Here is a 22253-nt window from a genome sequence, read left to right as displayed (position 1 = left end):
AATAATATAGCTAAAAGGCAAATTTTTGCTTTCAAATTCCCAACTATTTAGTCACTGAACTATAAGCTTTCGTTTTAATTTCAACAGCTCACGAGTTTCCATCAAATTAGATAGCGCTCTTTGTAAGTCGAAAATTCAATAAAAACTACGTGACTTCCCTTGTCCTTCTCGTTTTAACGTTCTTGTTTAATGTTCTCTTAAACATGAATTATGAAATTCAGGGCATTTAATTTTCTTTGTTGGTGATAATAATATTAATATTTGTTTACTGGAAGCTGGGTAGCGGTGGACAATGTTTTGGTCATTTTGTTTGTTCTTTAAAAGGGCACGGCGTAAACAATGAACAAATTCGGCCGGAATTCTTAAACTCAATTTATAATTCAATTTACTCGCCCTTGTAAGTGTATATTGTTGAGTATCCCTCAGTATATTCCATACAATACGGAGCAAAGAAATACAATTTGTATTTTATTACAGAGTTCAGTAACTTTGATACGTGTGGGATTGCTATCAGATCTTTATATTGTCAGGCTCCATGTTTAATTGTCCATCAAAAACATATGCACCTCTTGCCCATAAACTTGTACTTTCATTATTTTTCCTTGACCACTAGATTGCCTGGAAGAGATCGCTGTCTTAGTGATAAGACCGTCTATTGTGCTCAACTGTGTCTTTTTTGTTGTTTGTAGGTAAATCTTAACTATGGTTATTAATTTTTAACTTAGCTAACATAAAATGAGCCAGACAACAAACGCGTCGGCTTAACATCTTAACATTAGATCAAGATAGATTTACTAGTTCCCAGGGTGATATGGACGTCTTATCTGAATGAGAAATATAGGATAGACCCGCAATTAAGCGTAACTAGGACTAACTCTAAATGACCGAACTTTCTCGAAACCGTAATGATGGTCTGGACTTTAAATAACGGAAGCTTCGCGGAGTTAAATGTTTGATTTCAAAACTTTTGACGATTAATAAAACCAATGTTTAAATATTTATCGCCTTTAATAAATAACACACTTTTATTTATTATGAAGTACCTACTCAGTTGATGACCTTTTATTCAAGATAATGTACGGTATTTAAATTAATATCTATAAAGCGTGGAGTAGTGGAAATTTATTAAATTTAGAAAAAACTCTCGTCAATAAACCTTGTCCTTAGCGGTTTTATAAAAAATCCAATATCACATTATGTTTCGTTTACAAATTAAATAATTCGATATGACCTAACGCTATTCTTATCTGTAATGAAATATATTTGGGATCCAAACCCGTCTGACCATACGTAGGAATTAAATGAAAATTAACGTAAGCTTCTCAGCTTTACGAGGGTGAATGAACTAAGTGAAAATAATAATGTTATAATAATGTTCATTCAAAGATAGAGATTTAGTTTATCTGTGGAATGAGACTAAAACAGTATACAGTATTAAATGATTTTGAGGTTAGATTATCGTCTGTCTGCTTGTCCAGCTTTGTAAGGATTTAGTTTTAAGACAAACTCAAATTTCTATATAAGTTTATTTAATTTAGATTCTATAGAGACAGACCATCGCCAAGAAGCCTTCGTAAGGGCTCTTTTCAATAATAGTTTATACAAAGAATTGTAATCAACTTGTAGAGTCGTATAAAACAGAAATGCCACACAATGTCATAAATATCTATACAATTGCATATATGATGCAGTACTCTCTTCATTTTATAATTTTTATTATATTAGATTGGCTTATCTCTAAAGCCAATCTTCTATGAGTGTATAGTTAGATACTTTTAGTTCGAGCATGACCCAATTAATGCCGTAGCAGGCTCTACCACTTAGAATATTATAAATTCATATTTTCTCGTAGGAAAAGAAAAACAAGTCATAAGACATGGTTAGTGGAAGCTTGCATTAACATTTTATGCATCATGTTTTTTCAAACAAATATAAATCTGTTCAGATTTCTATATAAATGATTATTGCTATATTAAAAGTAAATTTAAACTTTGCAATGTTTTCGGTTTTTTGGGTTTGATTGACAATTTTTTATACGCAACCCCGCGGCAGCACTTTATGAACACAAAACAAATTCAGGGGCGTTACTCGAAGAGCAAAAAAGGTTCGATACGCCCTCTCCCACATGAAAATCAGGGACGGAATCACAATATTAGACTAGTGTGGGCTTGATTTTATACGTAATAGCCTAAAGTAGCGAACCTTGAAACGAAAGAGCCTAAGAGGGAAAATATCTACAAGGAAAGAAAAGACCACAAAGAGTACCTATGTTGCGTTATACAAAACTTTTTTTTAAAGTTTAATTGTAGTTATTTATTATTATCTGATAGTGAATAAAATACATTGATTTGAACATTATATTTAATTGTTTTGGGCATGTTTGCTTTCATGTCATCCTGAACTTAGACTGAAACATAAATTTTTATCAAAAAAATATGATAACTTTTACACGCTCATACGTATGAACTAGATACCCCATACATAGATCCGAGGAAGCAATAAGAAAGCAAATGTTTGCCTTAATTACCGCTTAAAATACGGCCCTGTTCATAGCAAGAACATTTCGAAAACTTGTAATGCGTTTGTCATGTCGCGCCCAAAATCGCTTAAAACAAAGCCTCCTTATTTATGGCTTAAAAAAGTATATAAATGTAATATTAAATAATACATAATTTTACGTAGGCAGAATTATTCTTGCACAGTTGAGTAAGTCGAAAATTAATAATTATGTTTAATATTTTTACTGTGTTCTAAAGGTTAATTTTACAGTACTTTAATAAGAACTAATTAAATAAATAAATAAAGCAAAGCAAAGGATGTTTTACCTCAGGGATTAAAAGTTAAATTGAAGTATAGAAGCATAATAAATGAGTTTAGCATACTTTTTAATTAAAACATTACGTTCTACACAAACTAAAATATTTTGTTTTGGTAGTTTTGAATTAGGGGTTTCATTGAACTTGTGTGATCGCTTATTATTGTGTAACTTATGAAATGAAAATCTCTAAGTATCTCTATGTTCTTTATGTAGTATGTAGTACCTACTCTAGTGATTTATAAAGTGTTTTAAACAATAATGGCAATACCATCAAGTGAAATTTTATACAATTTTTTTTTATCCAATTAGGTAATTCACACAATAATACGTGATAATACCTACTTCATAATACGTTTAAATTTGGGTTAGAATCTCTTAAATATTAATTAATCTACCTCGTGTGTTCATAAGTTTTGAGACAAAATAAAAGTTGCATATCTTTTGTAATATTTAACTTATAATTTTAAAATTTATACAACATATTAAGTGAGTAATAACAAACAATAAACTTTCATTATCACTCAAAATGTCCACCCTTATTTTTTATACAGGCCCTCAGACGATTTGGCCAGTCATCTATAGCGGCACGAATCTTTTCCAATGGAATTCGCTTTGCCTCTCGGACAAGAGCTCGCTTCAGTGACTCCAAGTTTCGGTGGGACTTTCGGCAGGCCCTGAGCTCTAATTCAGTCCATAAAGAATAATCCAGCGGGTTGACGTCGGGGCTGGAGGAGGGCCATTCGTTAGCCGCAATGAAGGCCGGCACATTCTCCTTCAACCAAGCTTGGGTGGTTTTTGCCTTATGAGATGGCGCTGAGTCTTGCTGGAAAACCCAATCCTTGTTGTGAAATAAAGTATGAGACAGGGGTTTCACAACAGCCTCTAAAATATCACTTTGATAATTCTTGGCTTTCACCTTGACACCTTGTTGGCAGAAATGCAGCGGAGTGACACCTTCATACGAAACTCCCCACCATACCATCACACTAGCCGGATGATGAGTACGCAAGACATTCCGTGCTGAAGGTGGGACGTCCTTGCTACTTTTGGCATACACTTTATTGTTTTGTCGGTTGAACTTTTCTTCGACAGTAAAGATTTTCTCATCAGTAAAGAGTATCTTCCTCGCATCGTGTCTCCTAAGCAGTATTGGACAACGTTCGCGTCGCAATTTACAAAGGCGGTCGTTTAAAAAGTGAATTTTCCTACGGCTGTACGCCTTTACCTTAAGATCATAATATTTCAGTATTCTGTTGATTGATACGCGCGAAATATCAGTCTGCAGTGCGAGTTTTTTCTGAGTGCGACATGGATTTCGGCGAAGTCGCTCTCTGATGATTTTGATGTTCGCAGGCGTCCTCACAGAGCGTGGCCGGCCACTTTTTTGGCGATCTTGCAAAGAATTAGTCTCCTTGTATCGTTTGATAGTGTAATACACGAAGTTACGGCTCACACCAAAAATTTTCACCTCACGGAAAATCTCCATTGGTTTTTTCCCCGCCTTAAACAGCGAAATCACGGACGCACGTAATTCTTTAGTTCCCTCCATCACGAGAAAATTGAAAGAAATTAATTTGAAAATCAAAGGAATTAAAAGTAAACATTCCAAATTCAAAATTGGAAAAAGAAATAAATATCAGCCAGTGATATTTTATCTTATTTTTTAACAACAAAGTTTGTCTCAAAACTTATGAACACACGAGGTAGTTTTGCGTAGTTTTAGGCTAGCAATTCAATATTAATTTCTCTTGTAATAATATCAGTTTGAATTTCCAAATAATTTTCACATAGCAAAAAAACATTTCCCGCCAAAACCAGATGTCAAATAATCTGTTGTCTGTACAATATGGCGGGTTACCCGCCCCGTAAGTAATGCGTAGTTAATGGCTCAGCTGCCTCTTTCTTGTTGAGCAGCATTATTGTGCATAATTCTCCCCAGCCAGCCCCTTTTATAAGCTTTTCTAACAATATGATCTCATTTACATTCTTTAATAAAATTTGTAGGTACGCATTTTATAGTATTAAACTGAAAGAATTTTATGCACAATGTGGTTGGTAATAGTGTTTTATTATTATTTAAACTGATATTATTGTACATGATAATGAAAATAGAGTAAGCTCTAAGCTAGTATACTGTATAGTATAATATTATCTGTGTTGTGACTTGTGAGATAATAATCATTTGTTTATATTATTATTACGATAAATAATACGCTATGGAAAAAAAGAAAGTTACATTACAGGCTCCTGAAAAACAGTTAATTAGTAGGTAGTTTTATATTATAAGCCTGAGTATGTATAGGTATAATGGTGAAAATAGAATATGATTTATTTAACTAGGTACCTAAGGGAGCGTTCAAGTATTACGTAACGCAATTTTTGTAGATTTTTGACACCCCCTCCCCCCTTGTAACGCACCATAACGTTTTTCTATACTCCCCCCCCCACTCTAAACGTTACGTAACACTCAAGTGACCATTTTTACCCTAAAGTCGCAAAATGTTACAGATTTTATCCTTGGTATAGTTTTAATTGCCCTTACAGTAATAATACTAAATAAAACAAGAGGTTTTTAATCCGCAACACCTGCGTATTTTGTTTATAATCATCATCACTAACAAATACTGACAACGAGAACAACAATAAATGATGTATAATACAATCAAGGGATTCCCCGTAAAACGTAAATGAAAAGGGTTGCCAATTTCGGAGTTTTAATTCCCTAATTTTTTTATTAAAAAAAAAAACAATGTTACGTAACGTGTTGTAAGAAAGACCCCCTCCGCCCCTGTAACGCATCGTAACGTTTTACGAGACCCCCCCCCCTCCCCCCAAATTGCGTTACGTATTACTTGAACGCTCCCTAATTATTTATTAGTGTTACAAAAACCTTAAACATTTAGAGCTACATGACTTCATTGTCTAAAAAATAAAGAAGATCTCCGATTATTGGTCACGCTTGACGCTACTAGGATCTATAGAGGAGTAGAGCAACGATGAATATCTTACAAAAAATATTCCATATATTTTTTGTTTGAATTACACAGCTAGTAGTATAATTTGTTTTGTATCTCCAGCGACACCATCAGAAGCATACAATCGGAACGCTCGCAACGCGGTTGGTGCGCTCGACGGGCGCGGTCTGGTCGCCGTGATCAAGCGCCAGGTGCCGCTGGCCGGACAGCTGAACCACGAGCTGGCCTGGGGTCAAGGCTGGGGCTGGGTCACCCTGCCGAACGGCGTGTGGAGTGGAAGTTAGTATTATTGTGTAGCTAGAAATTTGTGGGTTTAGTTATAGGTTCTGTGCGTATAAAAAGTGTACAACAGTAATTGATCCTGGTCTTGTAACGTCATAGAAATGAAAACTTGATGAAAATTCTTTAAACTATACTAAGAAATTAGAGAAAATAACTACAAAAAACTCATCCCAAAAACAACACCCATAACTCAAACTAAAAAAATGAACAAGTAGCTATCAGTTCGCAAAAGATTAGTATCTAAACTCATATTGTTTACATTCCAGGACTAACATGGTCGCAAGACGGGGAAGACTTCGCGCTCCACGCGATGCCCATCATGCACCACACCAACGTCTCTGAAGCCTGCTCCATGCTGGACGGCGTCACGGCCTACGAGTGCTCTGCGTATGAACAGGCGCTAGCGGAGTACGACGACACTGCCACCACCTCTGATGACTGGGACTTCGGAGTAGACTGCGGGGACTTCATGATGTAGACTGAATTCCAGTCGATGCAATAATTTTGCGTTCTGGCTCTACTTTACGAACGGTTTTGGTAGATGAGGTAGATGCTAAATCTTCGATGCTGAAAGTAGACTTGGTAGGCGGTGCGTATAGCAGAGCAGAATTGCGTATATTTATGTTGTGTTTCAAGTTTTCTTTCATTGTGAAAGTGTCAAAACATTCATTTAAACTGCTAAGCAGTGTTTTATGTGGTTTTATCTATTCGACATTACTCCTTCGTTTTTATTTTAATTGATCAACATTGAGAGTGCTGGTCACAATCCTTGAATTACACTGATGTGCCAATTATCTAATGATTAATATTGAAGAGCGTCTTATGAATTTTATACAATGACCCTTTATGGTTAAAGCGAGAGAGTTATATATTAACCGATGGACGAATTATGGATCGGTCGTATTTTCAGTAATAGTTGCATGCTCTTTAGCTAACTGTGTTGTCATAGAGATGTGTGTAGACGATAAAACTAGATTTTTGTATTCTGCTCTACGGCCTACAATACTGTAGGTTATCAAATGTCTTAGCCATAGACCTCTTTAAGCACTGTAGCTACGTTTCTAAGAACCCCGTATTTGGTAGTCGGAACATTAAGTGCAAGTCTATACATCTTCCTTTTTATACGTTTTGTACGGTTTGATGTTGAATAAATAAATGATTTTGAGTTATTTATGTACCTTCAGGAATGAATCCCTCAATAACGATAAACATTTTTGAATATTTTATGAAACACGTATCCAGGGTAATGAGTCTGCATATTCCCAATGAATTTTAATATTCAACACATTCGTACGATAATCGCACAAAATCAAATTGAATAATTGCAAACGTGTAATTAATATATTATTTTTTTTATAGAATAAGTGACTTGCTTGATCCCTGATAACACCAATTATAAGGATTAGAATTTAAATGAAAGAATCTATTTTAGACGTAAGTAATCGATGTTAGGATGTAGTGAATGTGGTCGGTAGAATCCCTCCATTACCCCAATAATACGGTCGGTACTAAAAATATATTAAATCGCTAAACATTAAGAAGCGATATAAAGGCTAAGCATTCGATGCAAACGAACCAAACTATCGAGCAAACGGAGTCCTATGGTTATAGACCAAAAAGTTTACACGAGGAAAAAATCATTCCACGACCTCTAGAACCTAATTATAGTTAGGGTCTTAGTACAATTATTGATGAAATTGTATAACTAGTCGCTAAAATCTTCCGACCTACCCAAAGACTGCCTAACGTACGTTACCTGTACAGTGTACATGCGTGTGTTGTAATGGCGTGGAAACCTCGGTTAGTTCCCCTGCCCTGCCATTGACATTGCAGACATTATTATTGACGTACAATTTAATAAAATTCATCAATATCATCGTTTTTCGATTCATAATTAATGTAATCATGCCGTTTTTCGGAATTCTTCAATAAGTATAATATATTATATAACAATTAATATTGTTATTATATTTGATAAAACCAATTATTGCAAAACACACATCATAAACTTCCCACCATGATTTGTGTAAATAATAATGCTGCAATGTAGAATTAGATGTTGTAGGAAATTATTAAATATTAATTATTATAGTAAATTAAAAGTTTAGTCTTACATTTATAAAGGTAATATGTCTCAATTATTTTCTTTAATTCTTCTTATATTTTCGATACTTCTGCAGCTTATGCAATTTTTGTTCTCTAATATTTTTAAAAGTATTTTTTGTACGTGTACTCTGAACTATTAATATTGGTAAAATTTATGACGCTGGTATCGTCGAGAAAGTTTTATTTATATAGTGATACGATATTTTTGTATGACGCTTACCTGTAAATTATCATTTTTAATTTTATCGCGTTTTAAATGGGAATATACCTAATCAAAATAGTATTAATATGTTCTTAGTATGTTACTCATGCAATACGTCTTGCTGATAACAAAATTCTGGTAATCTATGAATCTACAAAACGATATACTATGAACATATTTATAACTATAACATTAATTGATTTTATCTGTTTATTTTGTGCAACTCAGCTGCTGAACAATTCCGTCATTACCTCGCATGAAAAATATTATGTTGTTTCGGATTTTTATTTTGAATACTTTCAAAATTGTATTTTTTATACAGCGATATATATTTTAGGCGCACACTAAGCGTTTAAATTATCATATTATATAGTCTATGAAATATAATATTATAACACAGTTCTTTCATTTCTAAACTACTTATAAAGGAAAAAAATAAGTAATGTGTAAAACTATATTACTTTGTGGCAATGTAATGAAGTAAGTCATGGTATCAAGTGCTTTTTTGTTCTTGTTATTATGTTACAACTTACAATCATATCAACTTTGTTGCAGTACAATTACTTAAAGCATCATACAATATTATACATTTGTTATTTTAAACCAACATTTGTTTTAAAGAAGTTTGTAATTGTGTATTAAAGTATTTTGAATGCAGGCTCGATACGCGGTATATAACTTGGTATCGATACTCAGTATCATAATTCCATAACATGAATTTTTTTTATCTGGAAATATAATAGATAAATAGTTGAGTTGCTATATTCATAATATATGTACGTATATTTTCAGGTATTATACAAATTACCTATGTTTGTTATCTTGATCGTATATTAATAATTGTATTGTATGATTTAAAACTTTAATATATGCAATAAGGAAAGAGCATTAATATTAACTGGTGATTATGACATCGATTGCAAGTAGTGGTCTTAGGTGTAACACGTAGTGCACATTGCACGAAATTGCACTTAGAGAAGTGTGAAAAGAGTAAAGATTCCTAAATGCACTTACCTTTAGGAAGTGTGTTCTTCGGAGTGCGGCAATTTGCCTTGCCTTGCATGCTAAGGAATAAAAAAGGTCGTCGAATGTTATCGATTTTTAAGTGTATTTTTAGGAATTTGTAGAGTATAAAATATAATTAATATAAATCAAAGAATAAAGCAATTCATATTATATTCCTTATTATATTTTAAATGTTGAGATCTAGAAAAATATTTCGTGATATTTATAAATTATCGGATACTTTTTACGTGTCACTCTTTATCATATTTTTAACAATTTTTAAGAGGAATATTTGAAAAAAATGAGTCTCTTGTTGTAATGATTAATGGATTTCGGCATTATCAATAATATATTTTGTATTAAAACCCTAATTTTTAGGTCAAAAAGCAATAAAGATTACCTATATGATATTCTTCTACAAATGTTTGAAAACCGAATGAACGACATCATTCCCTACTTCCGGCGTGTCTATAGATTAAATAAATCTATTTTAGTTCAGGATCCATCGCCCATTTTTGCAAGTGATTACTATCAAGCTAATTTTCCGTGAGTAGCTATATTTTGATGAGACGACCAATAATTTTCTGTAGGTACGGAACTCTCGATTGCGGTAGCTAACAGAGGTAACAAGGATTAAATTTTTTGTTTTGATGGTTCTCTAATCACTTGCAAAAATGGGCGATGGATCCTGAACTATTTAATCTGTTCCCTGGCAGGTTTTTTTTTATATAATATAATCTGTATTCATCGTCGCAATGTGCACTTGTGTGAAATAAATGACAAATAAATCGCGTAGGTATGTAGCTAAGATGTGTCACGTGTGTTCCAATCGGCATTATAGTGACGTTCACGTATTGAATGTTTGTATGTAACTTTTATAAAATAAATACCTTAACGGTGTACTCATTGTTTCATTTCTCCTTGTGGTAGTGCCAGAACTACGATTAGAACCAATAAAATCGTTATAATTAACAATAATTTAAATAAAAGTAGAGATAGAGTAAGAACTTAAACAAATTATCCACTTCACACTTAACTACTGCTATTTCTATAGTCCGGGATACATCGCCCATTTTTGCAAGTGATTACTATCAAGCTAATTTTTCGTGGGTAGCTTTATTTTGATGAGATGCCCAATAATTTCATGTACGAAACTCTCGATTGTGGTAGCTACCAGAGGAAACAAGGATAAAATATTTTGATTTGATGGTTCTCAAATATTAATTACTAACTGAATGTTTTTTTTTGTACAATCTCAAGATAATTATCTAAATTATTCGAAAAAATATTTGTCCTACAAAATCTATGGTTTGATCAAAGAGTCCCCCTTTCCAATGTGTATCGATAACGACGTCATCATAAATGATTACTAACCAGCTGATTTTTTTATTTTCACTTATTTAATACTTATATAATTCAACAGACATATTGTCCTACAAATCGCGTAATAAATATTTGAGAACCGTCAAATCAAAAATTTTTATCCTTGTTACCTCTGTAAGCTACCACAATCGAGAGTTTCGTACATGAAATTATTGGGCATCTCATCAAAATAAAGCTACTCACGAAAAATTAGCTTGATAGTAATCACTTGCAAAAATGGGCGATGTATCCCGGACTATTCAATGAGTTTTTTTGTCATCAACATCAACTTAAAACTGCTTTACTTATATTATATATGTAATTTTCTATTGATCTCAAACAAAACAAAAATATATCACAAGACTTTAAATAAAATATCTAATAATATTTTGTTACAACAACAATACCACAATACGGTGGTATAACAATATATTAATATAATTTATAATATCATTTATACGAAAGTAACTACTCTTTCAAAAGTTAATAATGTGAAAACATATTTCAATAAAAACAAAAGCTTTTCATATTAAATCTGCCATAATAATGTTGCGTAACATTTTCATTAAGCTCACATTAAACTTACATAGTGCATGAAACTTGAACCTAAGAGCCTGCGGTTCAACAATAATGGGCTGAAAATTGCTGAAACACAGGCACAGAATTATTCATCATTTTTTTTTTTTTCTACCCGCGACATCGCTACAGTGCGCACGCAAGAAATATCGCACGTAAAAATCAAAGTGTTTATTTACTGTTCTTACGACTCAAGTCATAATAAATAAGTGTGAAAGATGCCAACAAAAAAATGTGCAAACTGTAATAAAAATATAACTCTAAAGCAGCCAGGTCTAGAGTGTAGTAGATGTAACAAATCAGTCCACGCGTCAACCGTTTGTGCAAAGTTAACCGGCAAGCAACTGGCTGCACTTCGTAATTCTGACGGTTTGGAATGGAGCTGCGATCACTGTCTCAGTAATGTGTCTAGTCGTTCTTCCTTCTTCGTAACGCCAGACGAAAGTTCAGACGACGAGGATGCCCGCTCCAGCTCGACCCTCGATCAAAAAAAACTAGTGGCGAGTATTACACGAGAAATGCAAAAAATCATCAAGGCCGAACTCGGCGATCTAACAACCGCAATGGAACATATAAACGGACAGATGACCGATCTCGAAGAATTAGTAAAAAGGCAGGAAAATACCATCAAAACATTACTTAACAAAAACACCGACCTAATTAACAAAAATAAAAATCTAGAACTACGGATTGCGGCTGCTGAACAGCATATTAATGAAATTGATCAAAAAATGCTAGCATGTACTATTGAAATTGCAGGAATTCCAGAAGCTACCAATCAAAATTTAAATAGTGTGTTGGAAGGTGTTGCCCAGAACTTACAAGTTAACATATGTGATGTACTATCATCCCGCCGCATGCCAAAACCCCAAAATCGTCCCCAACCAGGAAACATCATCGTGGAGGTGAAATCAAATGTGGTGCGTAATCAATGGCTTGCATCAGCTAAACAAAAAGAAATCACGGTTGGAGATATCTTGCCCCGATTGCCCTCAGATCAAGCGACACGTCGTGTGTTTGTCCGCGAAGCATTAAGGCTGCAGTCTAGCAAAATTGCGTTTTCAACAAGTTATTTGACAATTTTTTCCCGGCTAATGAAATGATAAACTGAATTTTTTTTTCTTGTTTATCAATTAGTGTTATATACGCAATGCGCGTGAATTTTTTCACATTTATAAAGTTACTTTATGTTACCTTAATCAGGCCTTAAAGATAAGTCTATTTCCCCCAAAGACATTTCGAGCTAAGTTTGTGCACTCACTACGTTGCAACCGATTACAATTTACAAAATCTGATCAGCGCATTATTATCCTTATATAGTCGTTATTAAAAACTGCTGAACACAATTGCCGAAAAACTTATGATTTTCTTAATTAGAACGTTATAAATTCATTAAATTTCCCATTTTTTGCCTTACAAAATCTATTGATAAATACTGCTAAAAGTTATTTTTTCCATTAATTTATTCGAGTTGGTTGAAGACCAATGAGTATTAATCCTTTAAAAAAATTTTTTTTTGAATTTTGATAATTCCTTAAATATTAAAAAAATATTTAAAATAATTAGGAAAAATCCTAGCGAATTTCTTTAGTCGCGCTCCTTGGGCCGGAGCGTTCTGACGTGTGCTCTACGCTCGATTTTCCTTCATACCGAAGTTAAAGTTGCTCTACTTCATTAAATTTAATATTTTGTTAATTGATTATTTTTATCTTAGTTTTGTGCAAATATTCGTATTTTTAAACATTTGATTTCGATATGGAAAATAAACGAAAAAAATACGCGTGTAACTACTAGAAAAAAAATTATCTTCGAACATAAAGTTAATGAAACCAAATAGATTGCAAAGGTGATTGGCAACAATTTCTTTATTTTACGGGGTGTCAGTAAAGGGATGTATATTTCTTTAAAACTAAAGTAAGCTCATAAATTTTCTTATAATATAATTTTTTTGAAGTTCCAAAAATGTTTATTTTTCGTTTGAGAAATACGAAATATAATATAAACTTGTATTGAGAACTTGAACTTCCCAAGTTCATCCGGGGAAATCCCCATACGGGGAAAATGATTTGTTTACTCCAAAATTGATCCGAGGTGTTTTAATTTTTTCTTCTAGTCATTTTCAACGTAGCGGCATGTTGTTTGATTATTAATTTTGTAACTTAAATACAGGATGTTGGTTTTATATTCTGATCTTACAGACGCGCTGACAAATTTAGTCCGCCATTTCTAGTTTAGTCTACCAACTCTAAGTACCAATATTAAAACGAATGGATTATCATCACATCATCAAAATTCAGATGTAATGGAAGATCACAATAACATAGAAAATTCAGTGGGTGTTGAGAACTAAACAAACAGAAGTAACAGAGACGCGAAGAATAAAAAAAGAGGACGAAAAAAATAATTCGTTGATGCTTTCCCTTTTCGACGTATTGTTAGGGTACATCACCAATCTGCAAAAAACAAAACTGATGATTCCCAATTGCTGATTAAAAATGAAAAACAAATAATCGACAACAGTGGTGAAAATTTGCTGATCACAATGAAACATCCTTCAGTGGTAGCAGATTTATTCATTTCAAATGTATCGGTGAACAGCGTAAAGGAGAGGAGGACAGGAAAACATTATGAATGTGGATGGTGGATTGTATACAGGTTGTAATCGATAAGTATGTGCATTGTGCAGGCGATTATGACGTTATTATTGCAGGTATCAAAAAACTTAAAACTGATATCGAAATTACTTTACCTAATGAGCAAAATGACAATAATAACTTTTTAAAAGTATAACGAGAAATATCTAAAAAATTTACTTTATACACTCCCATATCAAAAAGGGAAAATGGGACTAGTAGAAGTTAAATGTCTAATTCCGGCAAAAGACATGAATGCGGAAGATGCGGTTAAAAAAATTAAATATTTGAAATACAATGCAAAAAATAACACTTTTGTCATAGATAAGAATCATGACTATTTTTTCTAAATTCAGGGACAACTAAACGTTGCAGAAGCAGAAGTCTGCTTATTTGCTGTTTGGACTGGAGTGAATCATTCGTTAAAAATAGAATATATAAAAAAGTATGTAACGTTTAGGCAAAATAAAATGATGGACCATTATCAAGATTTTACATAAATTGCCTACTGTCAGAATTGATTGATTCGAGACTTCAGCATTCGATGCCCATCAAGGACCCATCCTATATCATTCAAGCGATTGAAAAAAAAGAGATAAATCCAGTGCAACCGATAAAGCATCAGAATGCTAGCAAAAGATTTATTAGGTTTATCAATATAAATCTATATATTACACATAATATAATAAATCTGTAGAAGACGCGAAGACTGACATCCGCGCGGACGGAGTCGCGGGCGGAAGCTAGTCAGAAATAAATATCTTTTATTTTCATTTAACACAAACATTACATTTTTTTTATTATATACAAAATTTGTTTATCCGTTTTATTAGTTAAACTGAACAACTTTCACTAAGAAACTTAGGTCGAAAAAAATGTATAGAGTTCTGCATTTTGTATGGAAAGCTTATTTTTTTTTATATTTCGTCCAAATTTCTTTGTAAAAGTTGATCAGTTATATAAACATGAAGTTGAAGATATCAATAGAAAGTATTCGCAAATTTTGTGTACTGATAAAAAAAAAATCACCCGGTGTAATTTTCACGAAAATTGTTTCAAATTGTCATTTTTGGTACTTATTACGAATATTAAATTATGCATACGAATGATTTAATTTTTAAAAATTAAGTGGAGCAACTTTCCCTTAGTACATTTGTATTATTTACATATAGGATGACAGGATGCATTTGTTTGCACTACTAGACCAAGCCCTTAACCCACCGTACAAAAACCCTCTTTTACAATGCTCAACAAAAATTAAAAGACAGTTACAAGTTTGTGTGGTGCAAGGCTGGTATTGTGTACGCTAAAAAACTTGATGATAAAAGCCGGCCATTCATAATTAGATCTCTGTCCGATATAGAATCCTTGTTATCTAAGTAAGTAGGTAATACATTGTGTCATATTATATAATATCTTGTACTCTAAGTCTAATATTAATAAGTAATAGGTACAACAAATACTTACTTACTTACTTACTATCTGGCGCGGTGACCCCAAAGTGGGTCTTGGCCTCCGACAGCAAGAGACGCCACTTATCCCGGCACGGAGCGATGTTTTCCCAGTCTCTTCTGTGCATTGCCACTAGATCGTTGGTTACTTGGTCTGCCCAGCGATACTTAGGGCGGCCAACTGGCCGGCGGCCTGAAGGACGTCCCAAGTAAGCCCGCTTAGCAGCACGATCATCTTCCATTCGCATTACGTGGCCTAACCATCGTAGCCTGTGCGCTTTCACCTCTCCTAAGATGTTCGGTTCGTCGAAAAGTGTCTCTAGCTCCTTATTTGTTCTCACTCTCCAACTGTCGTCACCTGAGCGGATCGGGCCTAGTATTTTTCGGAGTACTTTGCGTTCCGTTACGAGGAGTTTCATTTCTTCCTTTTGGGTGAGCGTCCAGGTTTCGCAGCCGTACATAAGTATCGGCCTTATCACAGTTTTGTATATTCGGAACTTTGTACGTCTGCTTAATAGTTTGGACACAAGTATCTTGTGTAGGCCTGCGTTACACCGCAAAGTGTTTTGGACACGAAGTTCGATCTCCTCTTCTCTACTATTAGTGTCGGTTACAGGACATCCAAGATACTTAAATGTGGCTACACCCTTGAAGATGGAGTCTCCAACGGTAAGATCTTCACGCTTTTGTCTTGTATTTCTATATCGGCGCATGTGCTGGTACTCCGTTTTTGTATCGTTGATACTCAGCCCAATCTTTGCGGCTTCTTCTTTGAGGCATGCCACAGCTTCTGTCACTTGCTGCTTTGTTTCCCCTACCATTGCAAGATCGTCAGCATATCCAATAACCTTGTGCTGTCCGTTTAGATTCACTCCACCGTTAAGACAGAGGACTTTTCTTATGACATATTCGAGTGCAAGGTTAAAAAGTAGAGGTGACAAAGCGTCTCCTTGCTTTAGACCGCTTATGACTGCAAACTCATCTGTGAGTTCCGCTCCAACTTTAACTACCATTTTGCTTTCTTTTGTGGCCATTTCAACTAACCTGACCAATTTTGAAGGGATCTGAAAATTCCTGAGGATATTGTATAAGGCATTCCTATCCACACTGTCATACGCCTTAGCAAAGTCCACGAAGACCGTGTGAATACTCTGTGCGTATTCCCACTTTTTCTCCATAAGTTGTTTTAAGAGAAAGATTTGGTCTACTGTACTACGATTGCGCCTAAAGCCACATTGGTAGTCTCCCACAATGTTTTCTGCAAGTGGCTGCAATCTCCGCAGCAGGACGTATGACAGAACTTTATACGCCGATGGTAACAACGCAATGCCTCTGTAATTGCAGCATTCTCTTCGGCTTCCTTTTTTGTGAATTGGACATATTATCCCCGTGTTCCATTGCTTCGGCTGGCGTTCTAGATCCCAGATTCTTTTTATGAGCTCAAACAGCTTTTTTTGTGTGGTCTCACCGCCATACTTCCACAATTCGGCTGGTATTTTGTCGATACCTGGTGCTTTGTGATTCTTAAGTTTATAAATGGCATCCTGCACTTCTTTAAAGGTTGGAGGGTCAACTTCTACTTCCCCTATCGTTTCGATTGAGGTTTCCACTCTTTGCTCAGGAGGCGGGCAGTTAAGGAGACCTTCAAAGTATTGTTGCCACATGGTTTTAAGTGTGGGCGAATCAGTAACGAGATTACCGTTGGAATCTGCTAGGATTTGCGATGTCGGCTTGTAGTCTTGTTTGACTGACCTTATCTCCTGGTAGAATTTCTTACCCAGATTGGCTTGGAGCAAGCATTCCATATCGGTGACTATGTTATCCATATGCTGCCGTTTTGCTTTTCGGATAACTTTTCTTGTTTTTGATCGGGCTTCTTCATAGCTTTCCTTCCACTGACTGTCTTGTTCAGCCAATACTTTGAGGTTCCTTCTCTCTTCAAACGACTTAGTACATTCGTCGGTCCACCATTTTCTCTTCTTCCGTTTCTTTCTTTTTCCTAATATTTGCATCCCTACGTCCCTGATTATTGTACTTAGTGATTCCCAAGTAGCGTCGACATCTTCTGTTATCTCTAAACTATCAAATTTGTTATGCAGCTCTATTTGAAATTTACTTGCAAGTTCTTTGTCTTTGGTGTTTTCTATTTCTATTGTATGTCCGGTGCCTTTCGAGTCTGAATTTGCTATATTTATTTTAGCAACTATTTTGATTATAAGCATATAGTGATCGCTGTCGCAATCAGCTCCTCTACAGGTTTTGACATCCTTTATGCTATTTTTGTGTCTATTATCGACGAGGACATGATCTATTTGGTTGACTGTCTGACCGTCAGGAGACTTCCATGTACCCTTGTGTATATTTTTATGGGGGAAAACAGTGCTCATGATGACCATATTCTTCGAGGTGGCTAAACTAATAAGCCTAATGCCGTTATCGTTTGATCGATCATGTTTACTGTGTCTACCTATGGCCGGTACGAACACCTCTTCTTTCCCGACTTTGGCGTTAAAGTCACCTAGAACTATCTTCACGTCGTATTGAGGTACTTGGTCATATACACTCTCTAAGTCGTCATAGAAACTGTCTTTGGTCTCCTCGTCAGCGAGTTCAGTTGGTGCGTAGGCGTTAATGATTGTGATATTGGAGAATTTTCCCTTCAATCGTAGTACACTTATTCTCTCTGATATTGGGTCAAACCGAAGGACACTTGGGACGTTTTTCTTGGCTACCATAAATCCAGTTCCATTAGTATGTTTCCCCTTTAAGTTGCCGCTATAAAATAGCATAAATCCGTCATCCAAAGCACATTCCCCGTTTCCAGGCCATCTTACTTCCTGCAGCGCGGCTATGCTGATATCGTATCGCTTAAGTTCTGTAGTCAGTTGGTATATGGCACCGGGTCGGTAAAGGCTTCTAACATTCCATGAGGCAAATCGGCTATCCGTTATTCCACGCCAATGGTTGTCGTAATTGAGTCCAGGTCTATTTATCTTTTTCTTTGCTGTCGGTTTCGTAACAATGGATTTTTTTTATGTGGGAGGGTTGTCAGCCCCCCGCACAACCCCCGAAATGCTGGAGGACCACACCCTACTTTGGTCAGCGAGGCCATCGGCCTTAGCCGGTAGTGTAGCTAGGCTGTACTACCGACCACTCCCCCATCCGCCACCCGGGGGACGCTCCCCATACGCTGTGAGGGCCAGCGCGAGGTACAACAAATAAAGTCTTAATTTCTTTTTCAAACATTAATGGCCAAAATAAATACATATAATCACTGTTTAGAAATATTTGATTGTTCAACAGTCAATTCATTTATTAATTGTGTACCCTTTAACCAAATAAATTTTTTATGCTTACATGTGAATATCAGGTCTTTAATAAAGAATTATACTAAACTACTAGTGCTCATAAATTCGTGTAAGTGTCCGATTGATGTTATTGTTTTAACAGAAGTAGGTATCTCTCATTCAATTTGTAATTTATATAACATACCTGGTTATAAAATGCACACTGAGCTACGATCCAAACAAAAAGGAGGTGGAATAGTAGTTTATGTAAAAAATTATCTTAAATTTACTACAATACCCATCAAAAATACTAGCTTCGAATCAATTATTGGCACTTTAATGACAGCCGATAACTACTCCGTAACATTATGTGCATTTTATAGACCACCACAAACAAATAAGAACACTTTTGTGAACGAGCTATCTAATGTATTAGATAACAATAAGACATCCAATGTTATCATACTCGGGGACGCAAATATCGACTTAAAATCATACACTGCTATTAAAAACACTTATTTTGATATGTTGTCCGAGCACGGATTCTCAATGGGAATTTCAGATTATACTCGAATCGAAATGAAGTTAGACAAAATAACAAAATCTTGTATCGACCATTTATTTACACGATTAACCACTATGAATCCGTGCACGGCCGTGGTCGATACTGTTCTGGCAGATCACCGAGTTATTTTGTTAGCTTGCGAAAGTATTCGTACGCATCATATACAGCGTGATTCCATAATGTGTAATAAAATGTTTTATGATAGTAAAATATTATTTGAGGAACTAAATAACATAGATTGGTCTGTTACAAAAAATATGTCCTGCCCTACAAACATTTACAATTTTATTCGATCCAACTTTAAATCTGCTTATGATAAATCTAGTAAATATAAAAAACAAATTAATATCAAAAAAGTTAAACAACCGTGGATTAAACCATATATGATAAAAATGTGTGATGAACGCGATAAATTATTTAATAAATGGAAAAAAGACTCATCAAATAAATGCCTCAGAGTAAAATATAATAAAATCCGCAATAAAATTAATAAAATATTTGAAATTAATCGAAATAAATATTATGAAAATGAAATAAAAATGAATACAAAAAATCCCCGCAAACTCTGGCAAATCATAAACTCAATATGTGGTAGGGCTGCTTTGTCAATTAAATAAAATAAAATAAATAAAAATCATTTATTGATCAATTTGTGGGTTAGGTACAAACATGTAACATTTGGACCCCAAACTAGGACAGCCTGTATTTTGGGGTCCACCTTCCTTAATGACACAATAATAACAGAACTATAGCATAATATTAACTTAAATAATGATTTAGGTAATTTAGCTATTTTTATACAAAATTATACAAAATAAAATTTAAATTATACATTTTTTACTCAAGTTTAGTAGATATACTCATATGTTGTGCGTGCGTGTTTGAATGAGTGCGCGTGTTTGTATGCATGTGTGAGCGTGTGTGTATGTAAGAGTGTGTGTGTGTGTGAATGTATGTGTGTGAGTGTGTTAGCGCGTGAGTGGATGTAGTGGCCATAGATAGAGGTTTGCTAAATTTTTATTTGAACTATGTATTGTTCAGTATTTATTAATTAATTAAATGTAATTGATGAATTTATTACTAATGCTTTTGATACAGAAAAAGAGACGTGCGCTATCATCGCCAATAAATTTGCGAATGAATTCAGAAACGCAGTTAAAAAAATCTTACCCTCCTGTCCGAATAATCTTCTAAATGATAAAAATTACATCAGACCAACCAACGTTAGCTTCTACTTTAAAAAAGCCAACCCTAAAACTATAAAAAAGATTATTTTGAATCTTAATAGCCGAAAGGCGCCTGGTAGCGATGGCATTAGAGTAATAGACGTTAAAAGTATCTCAAGTAAAATAGCAGCTGCCATTTCACATCTTATCAACACTAGTTTTCTGTCAGGAATATATCCTAATGAGTTGAAGCAAAGCTGCGTTCGTCCTATATACAAAAAAGGAAAACAAGCCGACGTAACCAACTATCGACCAATATCCCTTTTGTCGTCTATAGATAAAATCATTGAGAAATTTATAAGTGATCAAATACATTTGTTCTATTCTAAAAATAACGTAATCTGTAATAATCAATATGGTTTTCAACCACGTAAAAGCACCACTTCTCTGCTATCAGATTTTTCGGACACCGTGAACATACACCTGGATAACAAAAAACATGTTTTAGCTCTTTTCATAGACTTTTCTAGGGCTTTTGACACCTTAAATCATAAGTGTCTTATAGCAAAGTTAGAGTCCTCTGGGATCAGGGGTCCAATGTTAAAATGGTGCGAAAATTACGTCAATGATCGATCTTTCTACGTAAAAATCGACGATTCTGTGAGTCGTGTGCTACCTGTTACTGAAGGAACAGCCCAAGGGTCGGTGATCGGTCCCCTCCACTTTATCACTTACGTAAATGACATGAATAACGTTCTTAAACACTGTACTTCCTACCAATATGCGGATGATACTTGTTTGCTAGTTGCAAATCATAATGTTGAAAATGCTCTTGTTAATCTACAACAGGATTTTGACCGTATAAATAAATGGTGCCACGATAATGGACTTGTTCTTAATGCAGATAAAACCAAACTAGTACATATTCACTCTCCGTATAATAAAACATTGTTCGATGCGAACAATGTGATAATAGCTCATAATCATTATTGTTTGCATCAACATAATGTGCGCAATTGTAACTGTCCAAAAATCGAAACTGTAAGTAGTCATACGTATTTGGGACTTATAATTGACAGAAAGTTTAACTGGCAGCCACATATCAACTCTGTTTGTGATCGACTCCGAGCTATTCTAGCTAATATAAAAATTATTAAAAATAAAATGCCTTTTAAAATTTTGCTAATGCTATATAACGCCCTAGTTAATAATGTTATAAGCTACGGTATAAGTAGCTACGCACGAACCTTTAAAAGCTATTTGAAGAACATTGAATCACTACAACTAAGAATATTAAAACAAATAGTATCTCCTAAGATAAAAAAATTATGTAAAAATAGTAATGAAAATCTCTTTCACCATTGTAAAGTTTTGCCGGTAGAATCTTTGTTCCATTACACAATATTAAAAGAACAATTCTTTAACCCTTATTCAAACGCGAGCCTGTGGAGGAGCTAACAAAAAAGTAATATACGTTCCTGGGTAATTTTGGGTCGTAGATTTAAAAAATACACACAAAAAAGGGGTTAGTGGGGGGGGAAGTACCCTTTTTTCTGTGGGAAGTATATATCCCGTCATCTGTTCTCTCTTGTAAAAAGTTTGGAAAGGTGGGAACTATAGCTCCCAGTGTCCACTCCAGACATCAATATTTTAAAACACTAGTTAGTTGCCCTGACTCCACTTGTGAATTTAATGTTATCGTAAAAAATTATAAAGATCAAGTTTTTTAATAAAGGAGGTGAAAGTACTCATCAATGCAAGTTTCTTTCTGGGAATTGAAAAATGAATGACTTCAACATAAAAATGGCATTTTTCTAAAACAAAA

At 34.5% G+C, this 22253-nt stretch overlaps 3 protein-coding genes across 3 annotated transcripts in view; 2 read left to right on the top strand and 1 right to left on the bottom strand.

The window, feature by feature from the left end:
- The window catches only part of LOC149900464 (uncharacterized), a 47843-nt gene extending 39681 nt beyond the window's left edge, over positions 1–8162 (top strand). Inside the window, exons 8-9 of the mRNA XM_090112611.1 lie at positions 5896–6072; positions 6342–8162. Coding sequence (XP_089968737.1) covers positions 5896–6072; positions 6342–6553 — 389 coding nt within the window. The 3' untranslated portion in view covers positions 6554–8162. The remainder of the gene's footprint in view (positions 1–5895; positions 6073–6341) is intronic.
- On the bottom strand, positions 3336–4518 carry LOC149900465 (uncharacterized). The gene has a single exon (XM_090112675.1). It carries the CDS (start codon positions 4365–4367, stop codon positions 3336–3338), a length of 1032 nt encoding a protein of 343 aa, XP_089968801.1. The 5' UTR covers positions 4368–4518.
- A 3360-nt stretch (positions 8163–11522) lies between the features above and the next one.
- LOC149900463 (uncharacterized) lies at positions 11523–15342 on the top strand. Its single transcript, XM_090112749.1, has 2 exons — positions 11523–12354; positions 15169–15342. Exons 1-2 carry the CDS (start codon positions 11545–11547, stop codon positions 15340–15342), a joined length of 984 nt encoding a protein of 327 aa, XP_089968875.1. The 5' UTR covers positions 11523–11544.
- The last annotated feature ends 6911 nt before the right edge of the window (positions 15343–22253 follow it).

This window comes from Colias eurytheme, chromosome 18 (assembly GCF_061535395.1).
Source record: "Colias eurytheme isolate Ceu_HAF_F1 chromosome 18, ilColEury1 Martin Lab GWU primary, whole genome shotgun sequence".
NCBI lineage: Eukaryota > Metazoa > Arthropoda > Insecta > Lepidoptera > Pieridae > Colias > Colias eurytheme.
The sequence above is the reverse complement of the archived record's forward strand: the minus strand, read 5'-3'. Positions and strand labels throughout refer to the sequence as shown.

What these genes read in the sequence shown, in the direction of transcription:
- LOC149900465 (XM_090112675.1), bottom strand. Translation starts at nt 4,367, where the DNA reads ATGGAGGGAACTAAAGAATTACGTGCGTCCGTGATTTCGCTGTTTAAG.
- LOC149900463 (XM_090112749.1), top strand. Translation starts at nt 11,545, where the DNA reads ATGCCAACAAAAAAATGTGCAAACTGTAATAAAAATATAACTCTAAAG. An exon ending in GTCGTGTGTTTGTCCGCGAA is followed by an intron (nt 12,355 to 15,168) that starts GCATTAAGGCTG and finishes TACTAGACCAAG; the next exon opens with CCCTTAACCCACCGTACAAA.